General features: G+C 55.4%; 1 protein-coding gene across 1 annotated transcript; it reads right to left on the minus strand.

The window, feature by feature from the left end:
• Window positions 1-5,228: 5,228 nt before the first annotated feature.
• Window positions 5,229-18,578, minus strand: LRPAP1 (LDL receptor related protein associated protein 1). The gene is made up of 8 exons (XM_066617711.1): window positions 18,359-18,578; window positions 18,111-18,258; window positions 17,865-17,989; window positions 16,237-16,357; window positions 14,882-15,040; window positions 12,600-12,682; window positions 11,409-11,585; window positions 5,229-6,446 (listed from the first exon to the last, which is right to left on the minus strand). Exons 1-8 carry the CDS (start codon window positions 18,524-18,526, stop codon window positions 6,381-6,383), a joined length of 1,047 nt encoding a protein of 348 aa, XP_066473808.1. The 5' UTR covers window positions 18,527-18,578; the 3' UTR covers window positions 5,229-6,380.
• Between the last annotated feature and the right edge of the window lie 5,775 nt (window positions 18,579-24,353).

Raw genomic sequence — 24,353 nt, forward strand, 5'->3', positions numbered from 1 at the left:
CCCTTGTGCTTCGTTTCCCAAGTGGCCTCTGAGGGCCCCCGGCCCATGTGCACTGCCCGCCTCTGTGCCAGGCAGCAGAGAGGCCTTCAGGGTTCTGCTGGGGGAGACCTGCTCACAAGCCCTCCTCCCCAAGCACTGCTCCCTTTCCAATATGCAAGCTGTGCTGGGAAGGGCCCCAAAGAAAGCCTGGACTGGTGCGGGAGGAGCAGAGGAAGAGCGGGCCTGGGTGCACACCGTCCCAGCCCGGGCTCTCTGGGGGCTGGCACTCTGGACTGGGAGCCCAAGGGGTGCAGCAGAAGAATTCTGGCCAGCCTCCAAGACCCTGTGCTGCCCGTTATGGAGCCCCCCACATCCTTGTGCAAGGCCGCGGTCCCCACGGCACAATCTCTGCTGAGTTGGGGGTGCCCGCTTCCTGCTCCCGTCGGTTCCAGGGGTCTGCTGCTTGTCATTCCCCCTCCTCCATTGGCCGAGACGGGGGACAGTGGAACAGAGTTAGCCCACTGTGTGGACAGATTCTGGGGCGGCAGAAACGAGCCCGATTTGCGACTTGGACACTGAGGGCAAAATGCTCCTTTGAATCCCATGGTTTGAGCACCTTCCTAGAGCACCTCTCTAGGAAGCCGCGGAGATGGGCAGCTGCCAGGCCCCCCCTCAGCTTCCTCCTGACCTTGAGGGAAGTGGAGTTACCCCTAGAGGTGGGACAAGCTTCGTGGAGCAGCCACCCCCACCAACAGCTGCCAAATTCTGCTGCGTAGGGTGGCTTTTGCAAGGTGCAGGCACAACCCAGAGGGCAGCTGCTGGCGAGGATTTTCTCCTGTAATTGAGGTTTCAGCCCGAGATGGGAGGTGTGGGCTGAGGAAGGCCAGGCAGGAGGGCTGGGGTGTCACAAACCCAATGGGGCACCTGCACAGACCCTCCACCAGGGTCTTTGAAGCCAGCCAACTTGGAGGTTTCCCCAACATTAGAAAAGGTATTGAGAACAAAACAGCTAATATTATAATGCTGTTGTACAAATCTATGGTAAGGCCACACCTGGAGTGTTGCGTCCAGTTCTGGTCGCCGCATCTCGAAAAGGACATCCTGGAAATGGAAAAGGTGCAAAAGAGAGCGACCAAGATGATTACTGGGCTGGGGCACCTTCCTTATGAGGAAAGGCTACAAAGTTTGGGCCTCTTCAGTCTAGAAAAGAGGCACCTGAGGGGGGACATGATTGAGACATACAAAATTATGCACGGGATGTACAGAGTGGATGTGTATGTGCAACCTCCTGATTTTAGAAATGGGCTATGTCAGAATGCCAGATGCACGGGAGGGCACCAGGATTCAGGTCTCTTGTGATCTGGTGTGCTCCCTGAGGCATTTGGTGGGCCGCTGTTACAGGAAGCTGGACTGGATGGGCCCTTGGCCTGATCCAGCGGGTCTTTTCTTATGTTCTTATGAGGCCTAGCAGGATAGTGGCGTTTTTCCCATGCAGAGATGAGGATCTGCCTGGCAGAGCTGCTGTCAAAGCAGCCTGTGTGTGTGTGTGTGTGTGTGTGTGTGTGTGTGTGTGTGTGTGTGTGTGTGTGTGTGTGTGTGTGTCATAGCGTTCAACAGCAGCCCTCCTGCACGTGAGCAAGTGCTCCAGGGCGCCACCCATCCCAGTGCTAGTGCTGGTGCTATGCAGTGAACCTCACAATGTGCCAGTGAAAGACAGCCAGGGAGGGGATGCTGTGTGAGTTTCCTCTTCCACTCACCAAGATCTGTGAGGTCCCTGCTGGTGGGCCCAGCGACGCTCCTGTCGCTCACCACTTGGCAGTGAGAAGTGCCTCCTCCACATGGTGGCAGGGCCTGTACCTGCTGCCTCCCAGGTGCTGGGGGGGGCCAAGCAGAGGTGGGTATCACTCCGGCACCCTCTTCCCATCCCGTGCCACTGCTGGAGACAGAGCTGAGCCAGGTGTCTGTGGAGGCTAGGCTTTTGTGGGGGGGGGGGGGGAGTGCTCCAGTCAGGGTTGAACGGGGGAGGGAAGCTGCAGGGGACTGAGCCAGTGCAGGGCTCACTGGGGGCAGGGCTAAGTCTAGCAGAATATTGGTGCAAGGGCCTGGGGGGGGGGCCACAAACAAGCAGGGATGATGAAGTGTGATGAATTTGTGATCTGAAGGTGGGCACCAAGGCCATGCACCCCTCGCCCTGCAAGCAGATGGTCCTACCAGTGAGGCAGAGGCCAGAAGGGTCTCTCAAGGGTGTCTCAAGTATTTTGGATGCACAACCACCAGCCCCTGGTGCCACCTCCTTCAGGAGGGGCTCCCTGCAAGACTGCAGAGACCTTCCCAGGCCAGGGCGGTGCAAGGCTGCTTCTCTGGAAGGAAGGAGCCCTGCAGGGCATCTGCTTCCCTGACTGGCAGGCCCTGGCTGCTGGTGGGGGAGGAGACCTGCGGCCCCCATTCTCAGCAACAGGGAGCTGTAGCTGCAGAGGAGCCCTGTGGGGGGGGGGGGCTATGCCTGCCTGTCCTGCTGGTGGGCTTCCCCGCTGGGTCACTAGTCAGCCAATGCAGCAAGCAGGCTGCTGGGCTGGGAGCCCCCACCCCACCCCTGCTGGGGCCTGACCTGACAGGGCTCTTCTTATGCTTTAGTTAAGAAAAGAGGTGTGCCTGGAATGGAGGCAGGGCTGGACTGAAGCTTCTCAAGCATTGCACAGCGTGGCGATAGGAGCAGAGTGTCTCTCCCGCTCCCACAGCTCCAGCATGAAGCTACATCATCCAGTGAGGATGAGGGGCAGGACAGGCAAAGGGGAGTCTCCACACAACCCATTATCAGCCTGTGGAACTCCCTGCCTCAGTATGCGGTAGCAGTCACTCACCTGACAGCTACTGAGGCTCACTTTGAACCAAGGGAAGTCTGAGAGCAAAAGAGACAAGAATGACGGTAGGGGGTTGGATTCCACCTTCCCCTCCTTAGGGAGAAACTCCTTTCATTTCTGATGGGGTTCGGGGGGGTCTCACTTTGTGGCTCCAAAAAGCGCTGTCCTTAAGGTTGGCAGTCTAACTCACATTGAAATTTGAATTCACACTGTAACTCCAAGGCACGCCAGTCAGGCTGTCCTCCACTCACTCCCAAGAAGCTCACCTGCTCCGACGCCTCAGGCAGAGGGAAGTGGACCTTCTCAGCCCCCAAGAGACCACCTCCCCCTTGCAGCAGAGAAGCGGCACACACGGTCTCCGTGGGTGGGCTGCGGAGGGCAGCCACCATGCTGTCATCACGGCCATGTCCCTCTCCAGCAGCACCAAGGGACGGGGAAGCAGCGCAGCGCCACGCAAGAGCCCGCGAGGCCTCCCTGCCCCCAGGGTCTGGTTGTCCTTCCCCAAGCACAGGCAGGAGTGGGGGAGGAGACCGGTGGGGGCTGTTTTTTATTTCCAGTTTAGATTTGTAACCCACACACTGAAACTAATGGAATAAAACAGCCAATAAACTCCAGGAGATTGGTTTGGGTGAGATTTCTCCAGGTGCCCAAATGCGTAAAGCTGACCACAGGTAGAAGCTCCATCACTTCCTGAGCCAGCCCAATTCCGCCCCTTCTGTGTTTTTCAGCTGCTGCTGCCACCACCTTCCGAGCTCCTCTTCTGTCAGCTCATCTTCAAACGGGGGGGGGGGGCCAAGAACACCAGAGGGTAACCTCCTTTCAGGGCAACGACTGGACACAGGGTGGCATCTTTCCAAGGAGGCTGAGCAGAGAGGCTGGGCAGCTGCTGGGCTACATGGCCAGAGAGGGGCAGTCCAAGGGCCCCAAGCACTTGACCCTGCCCTAATAGGATGGAGAAATGGATGGACGGGCGAACTGGGGCATTGGAGCACTTAGGCAAAGCAGAACTCCTGGGACCACCTTGGTGCACCAGGCCCTGCATGGAGACTCTCTTGTCAGCTGAAGGACTGAGCAGCTGCGGTCACCACCAAGCCCTGCACGCCGAGACCAAGCATGCCACCTCTCAGCCCGACCAGGCTTGGCAGAAAAGTCCAGCCTGGCCTCCCCTGCACTGCAGACAGGTGAGCAGACCCCCTCCCCCACACCAGCATGAGCAAGTTGGCTTCTAAGCAACATAGCTGTCCAGTGGGAGGGCACAGGTCTGGGAACATGAGCTCTGGCAACACCATAGTAAGCGCATGTCTGGTGAGTGACAGGAGCAACGCTTCCAACCTTCAGGAGTCTGGACCACTGAGGCAGACACTGGCAGGCCTATGAGTGCCGTTGTGTGTGCTCAACAAGACTAGATGTCCCTAGCATGGGGCTTGCTTAGGCCTGGGGTCCCGTTGGAAGCAAGTGGTCCAATTGGCTGGGCTGAGGGGCAAATCCACCTTCTTTGTCACCAAGTGGGGGGCGCGTCCCTGTTCAAGGTGGACTGTCTGTCACTAGATGGATGCATTGAATGCAGCCAGACAGGGTGGGCATTTCTGACCTACTGGCTGCAGGAGGGGAGGGGGACCATCATCCAGCTAGCTGGGTGAGTGTGTTGTTCACCTAATTATGTGGACTGGAGCAGTCCTGGAATCCAGCTTTTCCTGAGACACATTTATTTTTCAAATCTCCACCTGTGTGGAACACGCCTTCTTTCTGTCACTTTCCTCCTTCAGCCCATGCCCAGACCCCTCTGAAAAAGTCTCCATCCTGCCTCCCCTCTGAGAGCTGTGTCACGCTGGCCCTTCCTGACTCGCTACTCCCACAGGGGCAGGCTCCTCCCAGGGCCCTGCACTCAAAGGGCAGGCACCGCTCCTCCCTGCGAGGACCCTTCCTCTCCAGAAGCAGAGTGTGGATTGTTTAGCAGGGCTGCCCCCTGGGAGGAAACTGCTGCTTGCTTCAAGGGCAGAAAAAGGAGTGGGAATCTGCCCTCTGAGTGTTGGAGTGACAACCCACAGCCTACCCCACCTGACCCAGGAAAGGCCCGACTTGGCTGCTGTAGGCTGCAGCAAGAAAAGCTCCTGCTAGACTCCCTGCTGCAACTGCTGTCATCGCCACCTGTGCTGGGGGGTGGTGCTTTCCTAGTGCACAAAATGCTCAACGTGTATCAAGGGGATGCTGCCCTCTCCATCCCCATGAAGCAGGCGAGTATCCCCTACTGTGAAAAAGGAAGGCGGAGGCAGCCTGGCCCCAGCCAGCTCACGCTACAGCAGAGAACAGAAAGCACAGCCCCCCCAACGCTCTTCGGCCCTGCAATGCCCCAGTGCTTTCGAATCACCAGAAAAAAAACAGAGCACAGCCATTCTCAGGGGAGTGGTACCAGAACTGCAGCTTGCACAGAGCAGGAGGAACACACCCCCCTTGTGTCTTTATTTTTCTATTTGCACAACAATTAATCAAAGTCTTGATATGAAAAGAACAGAAGATTGGCTGACAAGAGGAACACCCCCTCCACGACGCATTTTCTTTTTCCCCAAAGAACAGCTCAGACCCAAAGAGGTCCAAAACACACAGGAAGGTCCTCCTCTGGCCCCAGCCCTCTCTCCCCCATGGGAAGGACGAAAGCCGAGCACCAGGCCCGCTTGTGGCGCCACACAGCATTCCTCTCACATCCAATGCAATGGGGCTTGCCCAGGACCACTTTGGAGGGAACAGGAGCCCCCCCCCCAAAAAAAAACCCTCTCTACTCCCACTCTTATGAAGGGAAGCTGGAGCCAGGCTGTCCAGCAGGGCCAAAAGCTGCAGGGGTTGGGAGGGGGAGTGGGGCCAGGCCTGTGCTGCTGAGTAGAGCAGCACTCCTGCTTTAGTCCCACCCCACAACACAGGAGACCTGAGAAGTGAAGGCGGAATACAGCCTACTTCCTCACCCCAGTCTTCAATCATGAAGGCAAGAAGTGGTGTGTGGGAGAGCTCTTCTGGATGGTACCTGGTGCTGTGACAACTTCCTGCAATCCCTCCCCGAATGCTTACCAGACCCTTGGCTGGAATTCTGTGGGAGCCAGGGGTCCTGTTAGTTAGGCAACTCTCACTCAGTACCGTCCACTGGCCCCCTCTCTTCCCTAGAGTCAAACCAGCTTCAGAAGGGGTTGCCAGCCCCTTGCTTGGGGGAAGGAGCAGGACAGCCAAAAGGAGAAGATGGGCGGTGTCACTCGTCCTTCAACAGCACACGCTCACAGTCCTAAGAAGCCTCCAACCAGCCTCCCCTATGGGACCCCAAGGGAAGGTCCCTTGTGCTTACGCTTCTCCAAGACAGCAAGACGACAGGAGGCCCAGAGAACAGAAGCAGGACTGACAGGCGTACAGGGAGGGCGAAAGAGGAACTGCAGGCTCAGTGGGCAGGCACCTTGAGAAGAGCAGAGGGCTCCTGGCCCAAACCACTTTCTACCAGAGATATCTCAGGGTAGGTTCCAAGCTGCGCTGTGAGCAGAGTGCAGCAGGACAAAAGCCACCTCACAGTTCATTGTGCTGCAGGCCCCTGGAGATGCGGCCAGACAAGTCCTGCAGGTGCTTCTTGACCTAGGAGGGCAAACCGAGATCAGCTGTGCTCCTGGCCCCCCATCCCTTTGCCCCTTAGCTGGAGCTCTCCTTCCTGCACACGAGCCCTGAAGGGTGGAGAGGCCTGCACAGGCAGCACAAGAGGACCAGGAGCAGCTACAGCCAAACTCCTTCCCTCACCTCCTTGCCCAGCTGCTAATGCCGGGAGAAACAAGGCCCACGTGCCAAGGAAAAGGACTGCTCTCCCCAGGAAGGCAAAGGACCTAGCCCAAAGCCCAGGCATTCCATGCGAGGAGAAGTGGTGCCCGCTGCTCTCCAGACACAGGGAGGAGCACCGCTGGACAAGATACTCCCAGCGAGGCAGGCTCCAGCCCTCTCCACTAGCAGGGCTGGAGCTAGACAAAAAAGACTTCCTGGCAGAAAGCCCCTGCTGAGGCCAAAGAGGACGGGCTCTGCAGACACTGAGAAACACTGGCTAGGCATCAGCTGCTGGGCTTCAGTGCCCCCTCCCCGAGTTTCACGGCTTCAGCTGCAGGCAAAATGCCTGGGGCGATGGGGAGGAGAGGAACACATCTGGGCAGTCCTGGGGGGTAGGAAGGGTTGCAGCCGGCAGCCACTGCCGTTCTCTCAGACAGACCACCACAATGCACCCATTAAGCCTTCCCTCACGAGGGAGGATCCTGGGAAATCCAAGTGGGGGCAGAGGAGGCAGCAACCCCATGCACAACTGGCAGCCTCAGCAACACAACACAGCAACCCTACAGAGCTCAGTCCTGGCATGAACTCCGGCTGGAAGCCCAACCATCTGACAAGTAGCCCACCCCCTACTCCTGGAAGCAGCTCCCTCAACAAAGAAGCCAACCCCCCTCCCCAGCCCCAGGTGTGGAGGACCCTCACTGAAAGACTTCCCAGCAGTGTCCATCAATCACCAGCAGCTGTGAGCCAGGAGGGGGCCTCCCCGACCCACCACTGAGTACCAGGCAGAACCCTGCCATGTTTGTGCCCCAAGGCGTGCTAGGGACACACACACAGCATTGTTGCCTTCTCTCTGCAAACCATTCTCCTTCTGCAGGGGTCTGGCCCTGCAGTTGCCACAGGAGCTCAAGAGGCTGTGGTCTCTGGTAGCAGTCGCCCAAGGCCAAGCAGCACAGGAGGGAGCTCTCGCCCTCGTGTCCTGCCGGTAGACTCGCCCAGGAACACCTACTGCTTCCCTGGGTCTCCCGCTGTCCTCGTCCAGACGTGTGGCGCACAGACACTTCCGCCACACTCCGCTCGACAGACTGCCAGGCACCACAAAATGCTTGGCCGGTTTTGCTACAACAGGCCTTCCTGGATGGGGCCCTCCTGGAATGGGACAGGTGGCCCGGGGGGGACGAGACTGAAAGCTTATCTGAAATGTGATTTGAGGAGGAGGCAGGTGTGCACAGTGGCTGCACAGGGACAGTTTAGTCTGGTGCTGGGGAGGGCACAGCTGCTAAAGAAGGAGTTGGCAGGAGACACAGCAGCTTGGGGGGCTGGAAGGTTGCTGCCCCAAGACCCCACAGCCTGCCAAGGACCCTCTTTGCCAGGACACCTGCAGACAAGCAGACTGCTGCAGAGGCACCACTCAGGGCCCCTGCATGCTCGCCCCCCCCCCCGAAGAGCACTGCTCCAATCCTCAGAAAGCCAGTGTGGTGCAGCAGCTCACACATCTGATGAGGGCCAGGAGTCCCCATTCCCTGCTCAGCCACGATGCGGCCTGGCTGCCGTCACTTGCGTCCACAGGGCGGGCACCAGAAGAAAAAGGGTAAGCAGAGAGCCGGTGGTGCCACCCTGCGCCCCTCAGGGAAGGGCAGGAGATGCCCTGCCATGCGGACGTGAAGCCCTGCAAAGCTTGTCCCCTGCAGAGAGGATGCGGGGACAAAGGAGCGAAAAAGCAGCCCATCCTGGGGCATTCTGTGTACAAATGCTTTTATGCGAATGCCCGAAGTCTACGAGCAAAGGTGGGAGAACTGGAATGTCTGGTGACAAGGGAAAATATTGACATAGTGGGCATAACGGAAACCTGGTGGAATGCGGAGAATCAGTGGGATACCGCAATCCCGGGCTATAAACTCTACAGGAGGGACAGGCAGGGGCGTGTTGGAGGTGGGGTGGCCCTTTATGTTAAGGAAGGGATAGAATCCAGCAAAGTAGAGATTGAAGGTGGGTCCGACTCCACCGTAGAATCTCTGTGGGTTAAATTACCAGGCTTGTGCAGCGATGTAATACTGGGGGCGTGCTATCGTCCTCCAGACCAGAAATCGGATGGGGACCTTGAAATGAGGAAACAGATCAGGGAGGTGACAAGGAGGGACAGGGTTGTAATCGTGGGGGACTTCAATTATCCTCATATTGACTGGGTCAATTTGTGTTCTGGTCACGATAAGGAAACCGGATTTCTTGACGTGCTAAATGACTGTGGCTTAGATCAGCTAGTCACGGAGCCCACCAGAGGACAGGTGACTCTGGATTTAATATTGTGCGGTACGCAGGACCTGGTTAGAGATGTAAATGTTACTGAGCCATTGGGGAACAGTGATCATGCTGCGATCCGTTTTGACGTGCACGTTGGGGGAAGAATACCAGGCAAGTCTCTAACAAAAACCCTTAACTTCCGACGGGCGGACTTCCCTCAAATGAGGAGGCTGGTTAGAAGGAGGTTGAAAGGGAGGGTAAAAAGAGTCCAGTCTCTCCAGAGTGCATGGAGGATGCTTAAAACAACAGTAATAGAGGCCCAGCAGAGGTGTATACCGCAAAGAAAGAAGGGTTCCACTAAATCCAGGAGGGTGCCCGCATGGCTAACCAGCCAAGTTAGAGAGGCTGTGAAGGGCAAGGAAGCTTCCTTCCGTAAATGGAAGTCTTGCCCTAATGAGGAGAATAAAAAGGAACATAAACTGTGGCAAAAGAAATGTAAGAAGGTGATACTGGAGGCCAAGCGAGACTATGAGGAACGCATGGCCAGCAACATTAAGGGGAATAATAAAAGCTTTTTCAAATATGTTAGAAGCAGGAAACCCACCAGAGAAGCGATTGGCCCTCTGGATGGTGAGGGAGGGAAAGGGGAGATAAAAGGAGACTTGGAGATGGCAGAGAAATTAAATGAGTTCTTTGCATCTGTCTTCACGGCAGAAGACCTCGGGCAGATACCGCTGCCCGAACGGCCCCTCCTGACCGAGGAGTTAAGTCAGATAGAGGTTAAAAGAGAAGATGTTTCAGACCTCATTGATAAATTAAAGATCAATAAGTCACCGGGCCCTGATGGCATCCACCCAAGGGTTATTAAGGAATTGAAGAATGAAGTTGCAGATCTCTTGACTAAGGTATGTAACTTGTCCCTCAAAACGGCCATGGTGCCAGAAGATTGGAGGATAGCAAATGTCACGCCTATTTTTAAAAAGGGAAAGAGGGGGGACCCGGGAAACTATAGGCCGGTCAGCCTAACATCCATACCGGGTAAGATGGTGGAATGCCTAATCAAAGATAGGATCTCAAAACACATAGACGAACAGGCCTTGCTGAGGGAGAGTCAGCATGGCTTCTGTAAGGGTAAGTCTTGCCTCATGAACCTTATAGAATTCTTTGAAAAGGTCAACAGGCATGTGGATGCGGGAGAACCCGTGGACATTATATATCTGGACTTTCAGAAGGCGTTTGACACGGTCCCTCACCAAAGGCTACTGAAAAAGCTCCACAGTCAGGGAATTAGAGGACAGGTCCTCTCGTGGATTGAGAACTGGTTGGAGGCCAGGAAGCAGAGAGTGGGTGTCAATGGGCAATTTTCACAATGGAGAGAGGTGAAAAGCGGTGTGCCCCAAGGATCTGTCCTGGGACCGGTGCTTTTCAACCTCTTCATAAATGACCTGGAGACAGGGTTGAGCAGTGAAGTGGCTAAGTTTGCAGACGACACCAAACTTTTCCGAGTGGTAAAGACCAGAAGTGATTGTGAGGAGCTCCAGAAGGATCTCTCCAGACTGGCAGAATGGGCAGCAAAATGGCAGATGCGCTTCAATGTCAGTAAGTGTAAAGTCATGCACATTGGGACAAAAAATCAAAACTTTAGATATAGGCTGATGGGTTCTGAGCTGTCTGTGACAGGAGAGAGATCTTGGGGTGGTGGTGGACAGGTCGATGAAAGTGTCGACCCAATGTGTGGCGGCAGTGAAGAAGGCCAATTCTATGCTTGGGATCATTAGGAAGGGTATTGAGAACAAAACGGCTAGTATTATAATGCCGTTGTACAAATCGATGGTAAGGCCACACCTGGAGTATTGTGTCCAGTTCTGGTCGCCGCATCTCAAAAAAGACATAGTGGAAATGGAAAAGGTGCAAAAGAGAGCGACTAAGATGATTACGGGGCTGGGGCACCTTCCTTATGTGGAAAGGCTACGGCGTTTGGGCCTCTTCAGCCTAGAAAAGAGACGCCTGAGGGGGGACATGATTGAGACATACAAAATTATGCAGGGAATGGACAGAGTGGATAGGGAGATGCTCTTTACACTCTCACATAATACCAGAACCAGGGGACATCCACTAAAATTGAGTGTTGGGCGGGTTAGGACAAACAAAAGAAAATATTTCTTTACTCAGCGTGTGGTTGGTCTGTGGAACTCCTTGCCACAGGATGTGGTGCTGGCGTCTAGCCTAGACGCCTTTAAAAGGGGATTGGACAAGTTTCTGGAGGAAAAATCCATTATGGGGTACAAGCCATGATGTGTATGCGCAACCTCCTGATTTTAGAAATGGGTTAAGTCAGAATGCCAGATGTAGGGGAGGGCACCAGGATGAGGTCTCTTGTTATCTGGTGTGCTCCCTGGGGCATTTGGTGGGCTGCTGTGAGATACAGGAAGCTGGACTAGATGGGCCTATGGCCTGATCCAGTGGGGCTGTTCTTATGTTCTTATGTAAAGCTTTCCCAGGCACGAATGCAGACTCCCTGGCCCCCGCAGGCCTCCTGCCACTCACCTTGTAGCCCAGCTCCTTTGTTTTCTCCTCCAGCTGGGCATACTTCTCCTTGTTCCTGCTCAGGTGCTCCTTGTCGCCCATCCCCTCCACGTGCTTCAGCTTCTGGTGGGAGAGCTCCAGTTGCTTCTGGTAATGATGGTGCTTCTCCACTTTGGCCTCAAAGTGTTTTAGCTCTTCCTGCAGTGGCAAAGAGGCACCCGCTGAACTCCACTAAACTGAACTGCTGGCCTGCTCTGCCAGACCCTGACAGGGTTGCAGGAGGAATGTGTGGCTCCTCAGCACTCTGCAGATCAAGCCCCCCTCAGGTAGCCTGCACAACAGAATACGCGGGCAGGGGCCTTTGAAGCATAAGCCTTGTAAGATCTGTGCGGGGGGGGGGGGGGAGGTCTGGCTGAGAAGGGTAGTTAGTGCATCCCTGGAGGATAGGCTGCTGCTGGGGGCATTGAACACAATGGTAGCACACTCCTTCCTGAAGATGCCCCCCACCCTCCACTGCACAGAACAATTTCTGGTCAGTTTCAAGCCTCCCTTTTCTGACCAAGTAGGAGGTGGGGCTCATTCCTGGACAAAACAGATTGTCCAGATTCCTTTCAGTCCAGCTTCAGGATGGAGATGACCCTGGTGGAGGGCCTGCACAGGAGACTAGATTGGGGGGGGGGGCTGTGTTCTCACTGGTCCAGCTGAACCTCTCAGTGGCTTTTAGCACTGTTGTCCACAATGTCCTTCTGGAGCAGTTGGCAGAGCTGAGACCGGAAGGTACAGGACTGGCCTTCACACGCACTAGCAAACAGCTCCCAGAAGGAGGTGCTGCATTAGATCAATAGTAAAATCTCCTGGACACATCTTCAAGCAAACACCTCTCGTCTGTACTCACCACCCGTTGCGTGCTAGATCCACATAGCAGGCCAAGATACCCGGAATACAAGAAGGGAAGCTGCTGCACCCCCTTCCCGAAGCCAGCCGTTCAGACCCCCTTGGGAGGGCAAGTGTCACAGAACAGTCTGAAAACATCAGCCACACAAGGAAAACCCCTTTCCTGCAACACTGCATGAAGGTCCAGCAAGAAACCCAGGTCCTACCACACCAGGCTTTGAAAAAGTGGAGAAGGAAACAACAGGGCTCGATCCCCACCCAGAAGTACTCTCGGTACCAGCCTAAGATTTTTAGGCAAAAAGGCAGCACCCAACTTACTCGGAGGGAATCCAGCTCTTCCTCAGTGAAATTGGTTGACTTAGCCAAGTCCCACAAATCGATCACGCGGGGCTCTTCAAACTCTGCAGGGGGAAGGGGGAGAATTTCCTCGGCTAACGTATAGAACTCAGGTATGCAGTCCACAGAGATGATGCCTTCTGGTTCTGTTTTAGCCAAGGCTTAGGTGCCAGGACAGGGTGGGATAGGCCACTCTCACTCAACTCCCTCCATGCCTGAGCTTCCACCATCTTCCTGATCCAGCACAGTCTCCTCCGAACCTCCAGAGCAGGGGTGCCCAAACCCCGGCCCGGGGGCCACTTGTGGCCCTCAGGGACTCCCAATCCGGCCCGCAGGGAGTCCCCAGTCTCCAATGAGCCTCTGGCCCTCCAGAGATTTGCTGGAGCCCATGCTGGCCGGATGCAACTGCTCTCAGTGTGAGGGTGGCTGTTCGACCTCTCATGTGAGCTGTGCGACAAGGGCTGCTTGCTGTTTGACATCTGTGATGCAGTAGCAGCAGCGAAGGAAACACCTGCTTTGTTTTGTGCAAGGTGTTTTATAGGCCTTGAGCTATTGCAAGACCTTCATTCATTCATTCATATAAGTTCCATCTCTAATATATTCATTTATGTAAATTTATTCAAATTTTATTCCTGGTCCCCACTAGTGTCAGAGAGATGATGTGGCCCTCCTGCCAAAAAGTTTGGACAGCCCTGCTCCAGAGCCTTCCACGACCCCTCCCCCCCGCATCTCACCACTGCCTCTGTGCTTTTCTCCTCCAGCCTCAGAAGCCCAAAGGCCTCCCCCACCCCCGGGTCAAGGAGAGAGTACTGCTGGCTGCAGGTTCACCTGGGCCAGCAAACCCCTGGTCAGTCTAAATGAAGTCAAGGCCCCAGATCCTCAAGTAGAACCACTGGGAGCACTCTGGAAGTGATCCAAGCACTTCCTAGGAGCTAGCCTGGCCTTGTCCAGAGAAAGCCGTGTCAGGTGCATCTCAGCTCCTGCGACAGACCGTGGGACTGGCCCGCAGCCAAGCATCTCACCACGTCTCCCTTTGGATCAAGGAGCAAAACACAGGCGAGTTTAAGGCTGGCTGAATCCCCGTTCCCATCGGGTCCTGACAGAGATGGGTCTCCACCTAATTTATCTTCCACTCTTTAACAAAAGGCAGCTCACAAAGTAGTTTAGATAACAAAAGCACCCAGTGGCTCCCTGTCCCCAAACAGCCGAGTTTAAAAAGAGATGCAGCAGAGACACCAGCAGCAGCCACTGAGAAGGGCACTGTGCAGTGCTGGGGTGAAGAGGGACAGCTGTTCCCCCTGGTTCAATACACCGCGTGAAGAGCCCTCAGCGGCCAGCAGCAGGGTCCTTTCCACACTGCCAGAGGAAGACCTCCCTCAGAATTCTCTCAATCCCGGTTTCAGCACCATCTTCCAAGCAGGACATTGATAAGCCGGAGCAGGTTCAGAGAACAGCAGCCAGGAAAGGGAGGGATCCAGAAACTTAGCCCAGTCAGAAGCGCTTGGTGTGCTTCAGCCTGGGGAAGAGAAAGCGGGGGGCGGGTGGGACGGGACTAACCCCGGTATCCAAAGGGCTATCAGCGGAAGGGGGGACTTGCTCTCCGCAGCTCCTGAGAGGAGGGCCAGAACCACTGGGCTGAAACTAGAGGGGGGAGAGAACTAGTGGGCACTGGGAGAGTCTCCCTGAGCAGCAGTGGGCTCTCCTCACTGGCGGTTCTCAAGCAGCAGCCGGGTGGGCCACCTGCCTGGGATGCTACCTGCCATGTTCCTTATGCTGCAGTCCAGGGCCATATGGCTGCATTGCCCCGGGGTAAGGCTTCTGATCAAGAGAGAAGGGGGTTAAGGCAGCCCACCCCCACCCCATCAGACTCCAGGCCGCAAGCCAGATCTTCCGCAGCCTGGGAGCTAGGTCTCCTTGGACCAGAAAGTGGCATGTGGCTCCTGACCCCTGCTGGACAAACCTTGCGCCAGCACCACTGTGGCCACCAGTAGCTCCCCTTCTCCACAGTCTGGTACCAGCTCATGTTGCACGCTCCCCCCCCCCCATCTTGGCACAGCTCTTTGCCACCTCCCACCCCAGAGGACAGTAACTGGCCTTTTCCAGACTGAAGACATACCTTTGCCTCCAGAGTCAGATGGGACACGCAAATGCACATCCTGGCCAAAACCAGATGAATGCTGCACAAAGGCAACACTCCCCAGCTCTCCCCCAAGGAAGCCCCCCCACTCCACCTGCAGGTGGGCAAGGAAGGAAGGAAGCCTCACCACTGGTGGAGTCGTAGCCCTGGTGGGCAACTCTGCGCAGGCGCTCAAAGCCGTGGTTGATGCTGTGGAGCTTCTCTCGGAGCTCAGAGTGCTTCTTGGGCAGCAGCTCTTCTTTGAAGGGACCCTCTTCCGCCGAGCTGATAGTATTCTTGTGGCTGTCTGCAAGGCACACACAAGCCCCATGTTGGCACTTCTCTGGCTGGGCCTTGCAGCACAGATCCACTCAGGCAACGCTGTGGAAATGCCTAGTCGAGGGGCGCAAGCAAGGCTAAGGCCCAGACCACACATGCAGAAGCACATGGACACAAGCACTTCCCACTAAGCAGCCCACAAAGCCATGCGGGATCTTCTGGATCTTCTATCCAGGACCCCACAGCAGGCCCCTCTTCCCCCCGGTTGGGCAAGGCTTCCACCCCCTTCACTCTTCCTCCATCAGCCCCCATCTCCATCTTCTTTTGCCTCCATTTCCATCTCCCCCAACTCTTGCTTAAAGTATGAACTTTCCCCCTTCAGCTCCTGCTTTCCCTGCCCCCCCCCAAACATGGAAGGAGCACTTGCACACAGGCCCACTCTCAATCCCAGCACCACCAGGAGCTCTGGTTTCCATGGCCCGCACCAGTTGGCTCCTGGCATAGCCACAGTAGGTATGGTAGCCGAGGCAGCAAGTCACCTTGTGCGCTCCCTCCCCCACCACTCTAAAGCCTGCTCTGAGCAATGAGATTTCCAAAGTGTGGCCACCACACACTACTGAATTCAGGGTAGACCTGCACAGGTCAGCTGGAGGCGGCTTGAATTATGCTGCACTGAGATATGGGCGCTTTAACAGGCAAAGAGGCTCTGATGATGAGAGAGAAATGTAACCCCCCCCCCCAAAAAAAGAAACCCTGAATTCATTTGAAGAGGCAAATTAAGAGGCCCAGTTTAGACTTTGGAAAGAATTCAGTCCAGGTAAGAACACCAAGTGGGGTGCGAAGCACAGGTGTGTGACAACACAGCTCTTTAAGAGACTCTGAAGTGGGACCAAAGTCTTTCCCACGCGGTTTGCATGCCTGTCACACCCATGTGGCTGGTTGTTCCAACTGCGCTCAGCTTGAAGGAGATCACAGGGGAGTAGAGCTGTCCTTGCAACACAAAGTGATCGGATGCTGGCTGGCAGGGCCATCTGGGCTTACGCAGCACTCTTGCTCATGCAGAGTGTTCAGATTTCACTGCTAACAAGACCACAGAGGCCTGAAACAGGTGCCTGGGCTGTTTGTTCCAAACCAAAATGGGCCCCATCCTCTTGGGCACACATGCCTCGACTTTCCCACCACTCTAGGCCCAAAACCCCATCAAGTACACACGAAATCCAGTACCTTCTGTCCGACTTATGGTCTCTAGCAGGATATTGTATTCATGGACTTTTTCCCTGTGGTGCTTGAACTCCCGCCAGAGCTTATCCAGCTCTTCCTCAGAGAACTTTCCTGAGGTTTTGGCCTAGAAGAAAAATCCACACAGAAGCAAAAGCATAGGTTATTCTACCAAAACACCACACATGACTATCCTATGTTGTGGGAAGACACTGACTACCGCAGGCTCCAGGTCTCCTGGAAGCCACACCATTGCTCCTCAACCCTTCTCCTTCTTACAAGAAAACCCAGTTTGGGCACAACATTCTCAGTATTGTAAGAACAGCCCCACTGGATCAGGCCATAGGCCCATCTAGGCCAGCTTCCCGTATCTCACAGTGGTTCACCAAATGCTTCAGGGAGCACACAAGACAACAGGCACAACCTGTGCCCTGGTGCCCTCCCTTACATCTGGCATTCTGAGGTAGCCTACTTCTAAAAACAGGAGCTTGCACATACCTATCATGACTTGCAACCTGTAATGGACTTTTCCTTCAGAAATTTGTCCAGTTCCCTCTTAAAGGCATCTAAGTCAGACTCCATCACCACATCCTATGGCAAGGAGTTCCACATGCTAATTACACGGTAGGTAAAGAAATATTTTCTTTTGTCTGTCCTAACTCTCCCAACACTCAATTTTAGCAGATGTCCCTGGTTCTGGTGTGTGTGGGAAAAGAGCATCACTCTATTCAACCCCTGCATCCATTTTAACTGGGATTGCTGTCTTGCATTATTTCGGTTCCTACCACCGACTATGCTTGCAGCAGTGCACAGAGTAGAGCTTTTAGTTATTTGATTTTCTCTGCAAACTGATTTGTGAACTTTTTGTTGAAAAGCAGTACAGGTCCAGCCTACACGGATTTGACTCAACACGAATGGTCCCTGAAAATGAGAAGGAATGTGCTGATTCCTGGAGAAAGGGAAAAATGCACCCTTTTAAAATCACAGTTTAAAAACTGTTTCTTACTGTTGCAAAGAGACAGTCATGCAAGTGATTACAGGTATAACCTAAGTATCCATAGTTCTTTCTGTCTCCAAGTGATGAGAAGGGCCCTTTAAATTAAGTCATTTAATAATGCCAGAGAGGGCAGCCGGCTGACAATCCATCAGTCATTCTCTGCAGGCTTCACTCCTCCCTCCCCCTGAGCACTGAAAGAAGGCTCAATGGCAGCGATTATCACCTTCTCCATTCTTTCCCCCTTGCTGGGGCTCTTGGTGAAGGGAGGGATTGCTGTCTCCTAGTGAAGCCTCAGCGCCTGGAGAGAGGCTGATGGCCTCTGTGAGCATTTCAAAGGTCATCAAGGCTGCTTTAAATCACCAGAGCAGACTGAGTTTTTCAATTGACTTGCTTCAGTGCACACCCCCTCCCCCCATAACGAGCTGGACCTGCAAAAGCACTGCTGGCAGGAACAGTGACAAGCTCAGCAGGGAGTCGCTGCAGGAAGGAAAGCCGGCCTTGGTGCGTGGAGCCGGGCAGGGCCTGCAGGCTCAGCTGCGCTGCCTGGAGAGGGAGCCTGGTGCAGCCCGCGCAGCCAGCAGCCCCGCAAGGAGAGGCTTCCGCTCCGCTCCGCCGCGCAGGGCCAGGCGCTGCCCACCTTGCTCCACAGCTTCAGCAGCCGCGGGTCGTCCAGGACGTCCTCCTCCCAGGCGTCCTGCAGGCGGTTGGCGTCCCCCGGGAAGGGCTCCTTCTTGCCGCCCATTCCGTACTTGGCCAGGATCACTGCGGGCACACGGAGCGAGGCGGACATGCAGGCGCCGCCCGGGCGCGCCGGAGCCCCTCGCGCAGCCGCTTCCCCAGCCCCGCCTCGCCCCCCCGCAGGGCCTCCCGCGCGGCTCCCCACCGTCCAGGCGGCGCCGCAGCCGCGCCTCGTGCTCGCCGTCCTCGTCCAGCCCGGCGGCCTTCAGCTTCTTCCAGGCGAGCTCGTCCCTCTCCTGCAGGCGCAGGTCGCTGTGCAGCTCGGCCAGGCGCCCCGGCGACAGCTGCGGCTGCTGGAGACACGGAGGGAGGGAGGGCGGCGTCAGCCGGGAGGGGGCGCCTCGCCCCCCGCCCCGGCCCGCCCCGGCCCCAGGAGGGCGCCCCGCGACTCACCCGCCGCGCCTTTTCCCAGACCTGCTCCAGCCGCACCAGGCGGAACTCGGAGGGCGGCGGAGGCGCTTCCTCGTTGGCCGCCCGCGAGTACCGGCCGCCCGCCTGGCCGGAGGCGCCCGCCAGGGCCAGCGCCACGACCAGCCCCAGCGCCGCCGCCCGGAGCCCCATCGCGCTCCCTGCCCCGCGCTGCTCCCGGAAGGCCTCTGCGGTGCCGCCCCCGAGCGGGCAGGGCGCGGGCTCGGCCGGAGGGGGCGGCGCGCTCGCCGAGTGGGGGAGCTCCTGCGCAGCCCGCCCCGCCCCGCCCCCAGTGGCCGCGAAGGCCCCGCCCCGCTCCGGCGCAGCTCCGGCAGGGCTTCCTCCGGAACGCGCAGCTGCCGCGGGGGCGCAGGATGCCGGGCAGTGACGTCACGTGTGGCACTGACGTCACACGGCATCGTGCTGTCACTTCCTTCTCCCGCGGGTGCCTCCGGAGTCGCCAGCGCCTCTAGGGAGAACCGAAGCGGCTGCCGCAGGCGTGCCCTCAGGCTCCACCCGGGGTGCGCCTCTGCCCTGTCTGGGTGTGCGGTGGGCGGGTGAGGCAGAGCCTCCCCACAAGCCCGCTCAACCCCTGCGCGTTGCCGCGGGCGGGGCGCTTCTCAAGGACACGGTGCTGGCAGCTTTTCAGAGGGCTGGTGGGGAGGCCCTGCTTCCCCTGCCCCCCGCCCCCCGCACGTCCCTGCTCAGCATTAGGAGTAGGAAGAGTTGGCCCTCCTGGTCTCAGCACCAGGGACAGGCAGGGCCTGCGCCCAGTGGAGGGGCCAGTGGCGGAGCCTGGGCGGAGTCCCTGAGGAACGTTGGAGCAGCTCCGGCAGGGCCAGTCCAGGCATGGGCCAAACTCTCCTTCCCAGCAGGGAAGGCTGGGCAAGAAGACCTGCAGAAAGAGGACCTCGCAAGAGCCTGGCTGCTGGCTCAGGCCAGAAGAAGCCCATCCGTTCCAACTTCCTGCAGCTCGCAGGGTCCGCCAGAGAACATGAGGAGTGCAGGGCTGATATCAAGGTGGTCAACAAAACTTGTTCAGCCCATTTCTGCCCAGCCCACAGCTGCGCACCTTTGATCCCTGCTACGTATATGCAACCCTGGCCAGAAATGGTTTGAACACATCGGAAGCAGGAAACCTGCTAGGCTGAGAGTCAGGAATCTCCAGGTGGAGGCCTGGTCTTCCTCCTGCTTCAAATGCAAGGGAGACCTGGCCTCCACCAGGGGATCTCGCTGCAGAGGCCTGGTCTGCCCTTTGCTTCCAGTGGCCAAGGGTGGGGTGGGGGGAGCAGTTCACCCCGGGTACCCGTAGTGCTAGGTGCACCGCTGGCAACAGCAACATCAACCCCAGAGAGAGTGTTCTCAAGTCTGGAGAAATAAAAGTGAAAGGACTCATCAGTGGATCTCCCAGTCCCTGTCATGTGGCAGGGTGGTTGTTTATGGATTGGCAATAAAAACCTTGTGAGGGAGTGCGTTTTTTGCAGAAGGCAGTAGAGCTGCCTGTGCAGTGTGCAGTTGATACAGTGATAAATGCAAATTAACTACCTTGTTCAATCCTAGGAATCTCTCCAGAAGGCCACCCCACCGTCTTACTTTGAAGGGGGGTGCACCTGTGATGTTGCAATGTATTTCAAACCCCTGAAACCTTGCAGTGGCACCAGGCTCCAAATTGAGGTCCACAGGCACCAAGTCATCGAGGCTGCAGTTTTTGCAGGACATGCAGAAAGGGAACTGCCTTTATTCCACACATCCCAATCGCCCTGCCAGACCACCCTCTCAAGTGGAAGAGCCTGCAATTCCCACTCCAAGTGTGCTGCTTGGTGATGACTACGAGCAAATCCCAGGAACCGTCCTCAGAACAGGCTGGCTTTGAGGTTGGGTAAGATGGCTTCTCTCAGGGGCAGTTTTAGGAGGCTGGTTCAAGAGTCAGGAGTGTCAGTGACATTCGTGCTGGAGAGTAAAACTGCAAATGTGCTGGGCTGAGTAGCACTAGCCATGTAGCCAGTAGCATACCTGGGGCATTGGACCTCCAGGGTCAGCCTTCTGAAGTCACAGGTAAATCTGGCCTCTGCCTCAAGATCCCCTTGCGGAGGCTAGGTCTCGCCTTGGGTTTGAGCAGCTGCTCAAAGATTTGGGGAAGGCCAGGTCTACCAGTCACTGACACAGAGGCACCCTTGACACCCAGCGTGGACCACCCCTCACCCGCTCCTTGGTACTCTACTGAGTATAGCTGTGCAATTCTTGCTTAGAGTAGACAGGGTAGAAAGCAGTCACTTTTAAAGCCATTTCTTCCCATATACGTGACAGGGACCAAATGTGAACACTTGTGGGCTGGACAAAAATGGGTTAACCAAGACCAGGGACTTCAGCTAGTTCATAGCTCAGCTAGTGCATAACTCTGGACTTTGGTATCTCACTAGTGATGGTTGCTCTGATGTGTGACAAAAGAGGTCCGAGACAAGCAAAACCATGGGCAGAAAGTGGATTCTTTAAAGGTATTTGCTAATCCAGCCCCCAACTTCCTTTCTAAAGTCCTTCAGCATAAAATGTAAATTAGATGATTTTATGATTGGCTGGCTGGTTATTTCTGCTTGTTCCAGTAGTGGAAGTTCCAGGGAAGGAGGAATTTCCCACTGCTGTCCCCTTCTTGGATTTTTGCATAAAATATTCAGATGAGCCTTCAAATGTGCAAAGTGCTGTCTCCTCTCCTGTTTTGCAAAAGCGGCTGTTTGCTCTGGCTGCGTTTTGTGGAATCGACCCCTTTATTGACACAGTAGAGAAAGTCCTGGAACAGTGGGGGTGGAGGCAGCAGTGAGCCCTGCTGTGAAGGCTGAGAGGTCCACAAGCCCAGGTCCCACTAGAGCAGTGGTTCCCAACCTTTCGGAGCTCAGGGACCGCTAAGGCAAAATTTGGAGACGCCGAGGACCACATGCAACCCGCACACAAAACACAATTAAATTTGTAATACATGGAGAAGATGATTTAGAATTAATGTGGTGGTTGTGCTTGCATTTGCTTCACTAGCTGTGAAATTCCTGGGTTTATACTGCTGCTCAAAGCTATGCACATGTCTTCACTGGTGTCCAACATATTCCAAGCCACCTGCTCTCCCCTCTGTCATTAGTCTGTTGAACCCTTTGCCACAGGATGTGGTGATGGTGTCTGGCCCAAGCCTTTAAAAGGGAACTGGACTAATTTCTGGAGGAAAAGCCTATCTCGGGTTACGAGTCACGATAGGTATGTGCAAGCTCCTGATTTTAGAAGTAGGCTACCTCAGAATGCCAGATGTTGTGGAAACAGGATACAGGTCTCTTATTGTCTTGAGTGCTCAGGAAGCTGGACTAGAAGGGCCTTTGGCCTGATCCAGCGGAGTTCTTCTTAAGCTCTTAAGGGCAGAAGTGGTGGTGGCAGCAGCAACAAAACAGCCCATTGGCTGCCAGGAAGGGTATGGGGCAGAGAACGGCTGTTGCTTGGGCTGGCCAGGCTGCCTAGCTTCATTCCTCTCTGGTTGAGCAAGCAGGAATTTGCTCTGCTTGCCTTCTGTGGCTGCTGACCCTTTAAGAGTCTTTCCAGGTGACAAGCAGCAGGCACACCAGTTTAACATGCAGGGGTGGGGGGCAGTTGCAGTTTGCCTTCTCAGCCCCCTTCGCTGGCTGGGCTGTGAGCCTGGTCTTCCCTCACCACCTAGGAGCTCCTTTCCCCACACCCCTGAATTCTTTTCTATCCTCTGCACTTTCACCCCCAACAGGCTTTGCACTCAACAGAGAGATGAAGACCTGACACAAGTGGGTGGCGGAGACAAAGCAGCAGGTGGAGCAAGAGGTGGCTTCCCCACTCACCCCTCTCCCACCCACCCACTCCCATTTGCCCTTCTAAGAATCTGGAGCTGCTTTTTTTAGCCACCAGAGTGCCTGCCGGCTTCGAGGAAGGGCTCCTTGCAAAGGACCCAAGTGGATCCTGCCACTCCCAGGCAGAATGGGAGGCACATGTCCTCCAGCCAAGCAGCCTGCCCTCCCCAATGCAGCACCTGGTGCTTGTGACAGACCCTGTTCTGACCCTTCTCCAGGGCAGTGGCGTAGCTAAGGGGGTGCAGGGGTAGCAGTTGCACCGGGCAACAAGCTTTAGGGGGACAACAAGCTGAGCTTGACACTAGTGGCCAAAATTGTGAAAATCTTGGTATGTACGAATAATTACATCATGTTATATATCACTGGAAAGGTAATTTAATGCAGAATGCAGTGAAACAAACCATGTTAGAATATCTGTATTCTATTAAAAGGAATGACCAATTAACCAGAAAATGAAAACACAACTCCCTTAAGGAACAAAAAGTGGATTTCTTTAACTCAGAACTGGCTTATGAGGCTGATTTATGAGAGCCAATGAGATGTTATTATGAATACAGCCTGGAACCAATAAGGTGTTAATATGTGTCAGTTCTCATTTCCCTGCATCATAATACAATTACCCCTGTTAACTGGGTAAAGAGGTGCTTTCTAGTGGTGGTCCTCTTATATTTAGCAGCAGGAGAATAACTGTCCCTCTTCACCCCAGAACAGTGTCTAACCAATAAGGGGCAAACGTTTTATTTATTTACTTAATTAGATTTGATTTAGTTGTGTGGGGGGGAGGGGGGGCTGGAAAATCTTCTTTGACCCCAGGTAGCAGATAGATGCCTTAGCTATGCCAGTGGCTGGGGGTGGGGAGGCAACAGAGCAAGTGGGTGGTGAACTTCTGGGTGGAGGAGACAGGTTTTCCCCAATTTGCACTTTTTAAAAGCCAGGCTGTGATGTCACTTCCGAATGTGACATCACTTCTGGGGCATCATTCTGAGCTACGCCACTAGCTCCAGGGGCTGATCTTTTCTTCCCCTCTCCTGGGCTGCAAGTGGCTGATTTGGACTGCACTTGCCCCCTCCAGCTCACTCCTCCAAGCCCCCAAGCTGTGGAGGATGGGGTGGAGAGTGACCAGGGGGAGGGTCACAGAACGGGGGGGGGGGCATGACAGAAAAAAGTTTTCCTTTGGGGAGGCAGTGATGGTGAACACAGTCCCTGGCTGCTCTTTGTCCCTTGCTTCACCAATCCCCCTGGCCTCAGCCAAGTCTGTAAGCTACCAAGTACCTCGCTGCCTCCAACACAGCCTCAGCTGTGCCTGAGTGTGAGTGAGAAGTCAGTGTGTGCCCGAACCGTGTGGAAGAGAAGCCCGCTGATCCTCCTGGAACTGGAGACAAGCCAGCCAATCGGATGCAGAGCAGCGAGGGGGGAGCCATGAGAAGGCCCTGGCGAGCTCTGGTCAGTGGCTGGGGCTGCAAAGTTTTCCCCCCTCCTGGGATGCACTGGGAGTTTCCCCCCCTTTCTTCAGGAGACCTCGCAGACCACCTGGTAGGGTCCTGAGTACCATCTGTGGTTCCTGGACCACGGGTTGGGAACCCATGCGCTAGAGGCAGCTCCCTCCTGCCTCGGCTCGGCCCCCCCCTGCTGCTCCCTTCTCCCCTCCCCCACCCCTCCCCTCCCCAGCCACACTTCTGCTGGCTGATATCTATGCTGTGAAAAACGGGTCTGCTGGGGCAACCGAGCAGAAAGGTGTGAGGGAAGAAATAAAAACACCAGCGCCGGGTTTTAAAATCTTATCTTGCAATATAAGGACGCAAGTCGGCATGCGCCTAAAAAGCTTGCCTGCCAACCATCTCTTTCACCAGCTTTTCGTACATTCAGGAGGTCCATGCAGCACGTTCTTAACATGTTGTTTGTACATAGCTGCTTATGACTAGTAAATAAATTATTAACTATTTTACCTCCTTCTAGGAGGAGGGATTATAGGTTATCTTCTGTCTTTTCCTTGGTATACTAATAATATCTCCATTTCTCTGTTACCTGAGGTCCTTCTGAGGTCTCCCAGGAAGGATACCTATGTACAGTCAGTCGATGCCCCCACTTAACTGTTTGATGGACTGAGCGTGTTCCTTCTTGTGGCCCCTTAT

Source organism: Tiliqua scincoides, chromosome 2 (genome assembly GCF_035046505.1).
Source record: "Tiliqua scincoides isolate rTilSci1 chromosome 2, rTilSci1.hap2, whole genome shotgun sequence".
NCBI lineage: Eukaryota > Metazoa > Chordata > Lepidosauria > Squamata > Scincidae > Tiliqua > Tiliqua scincoides.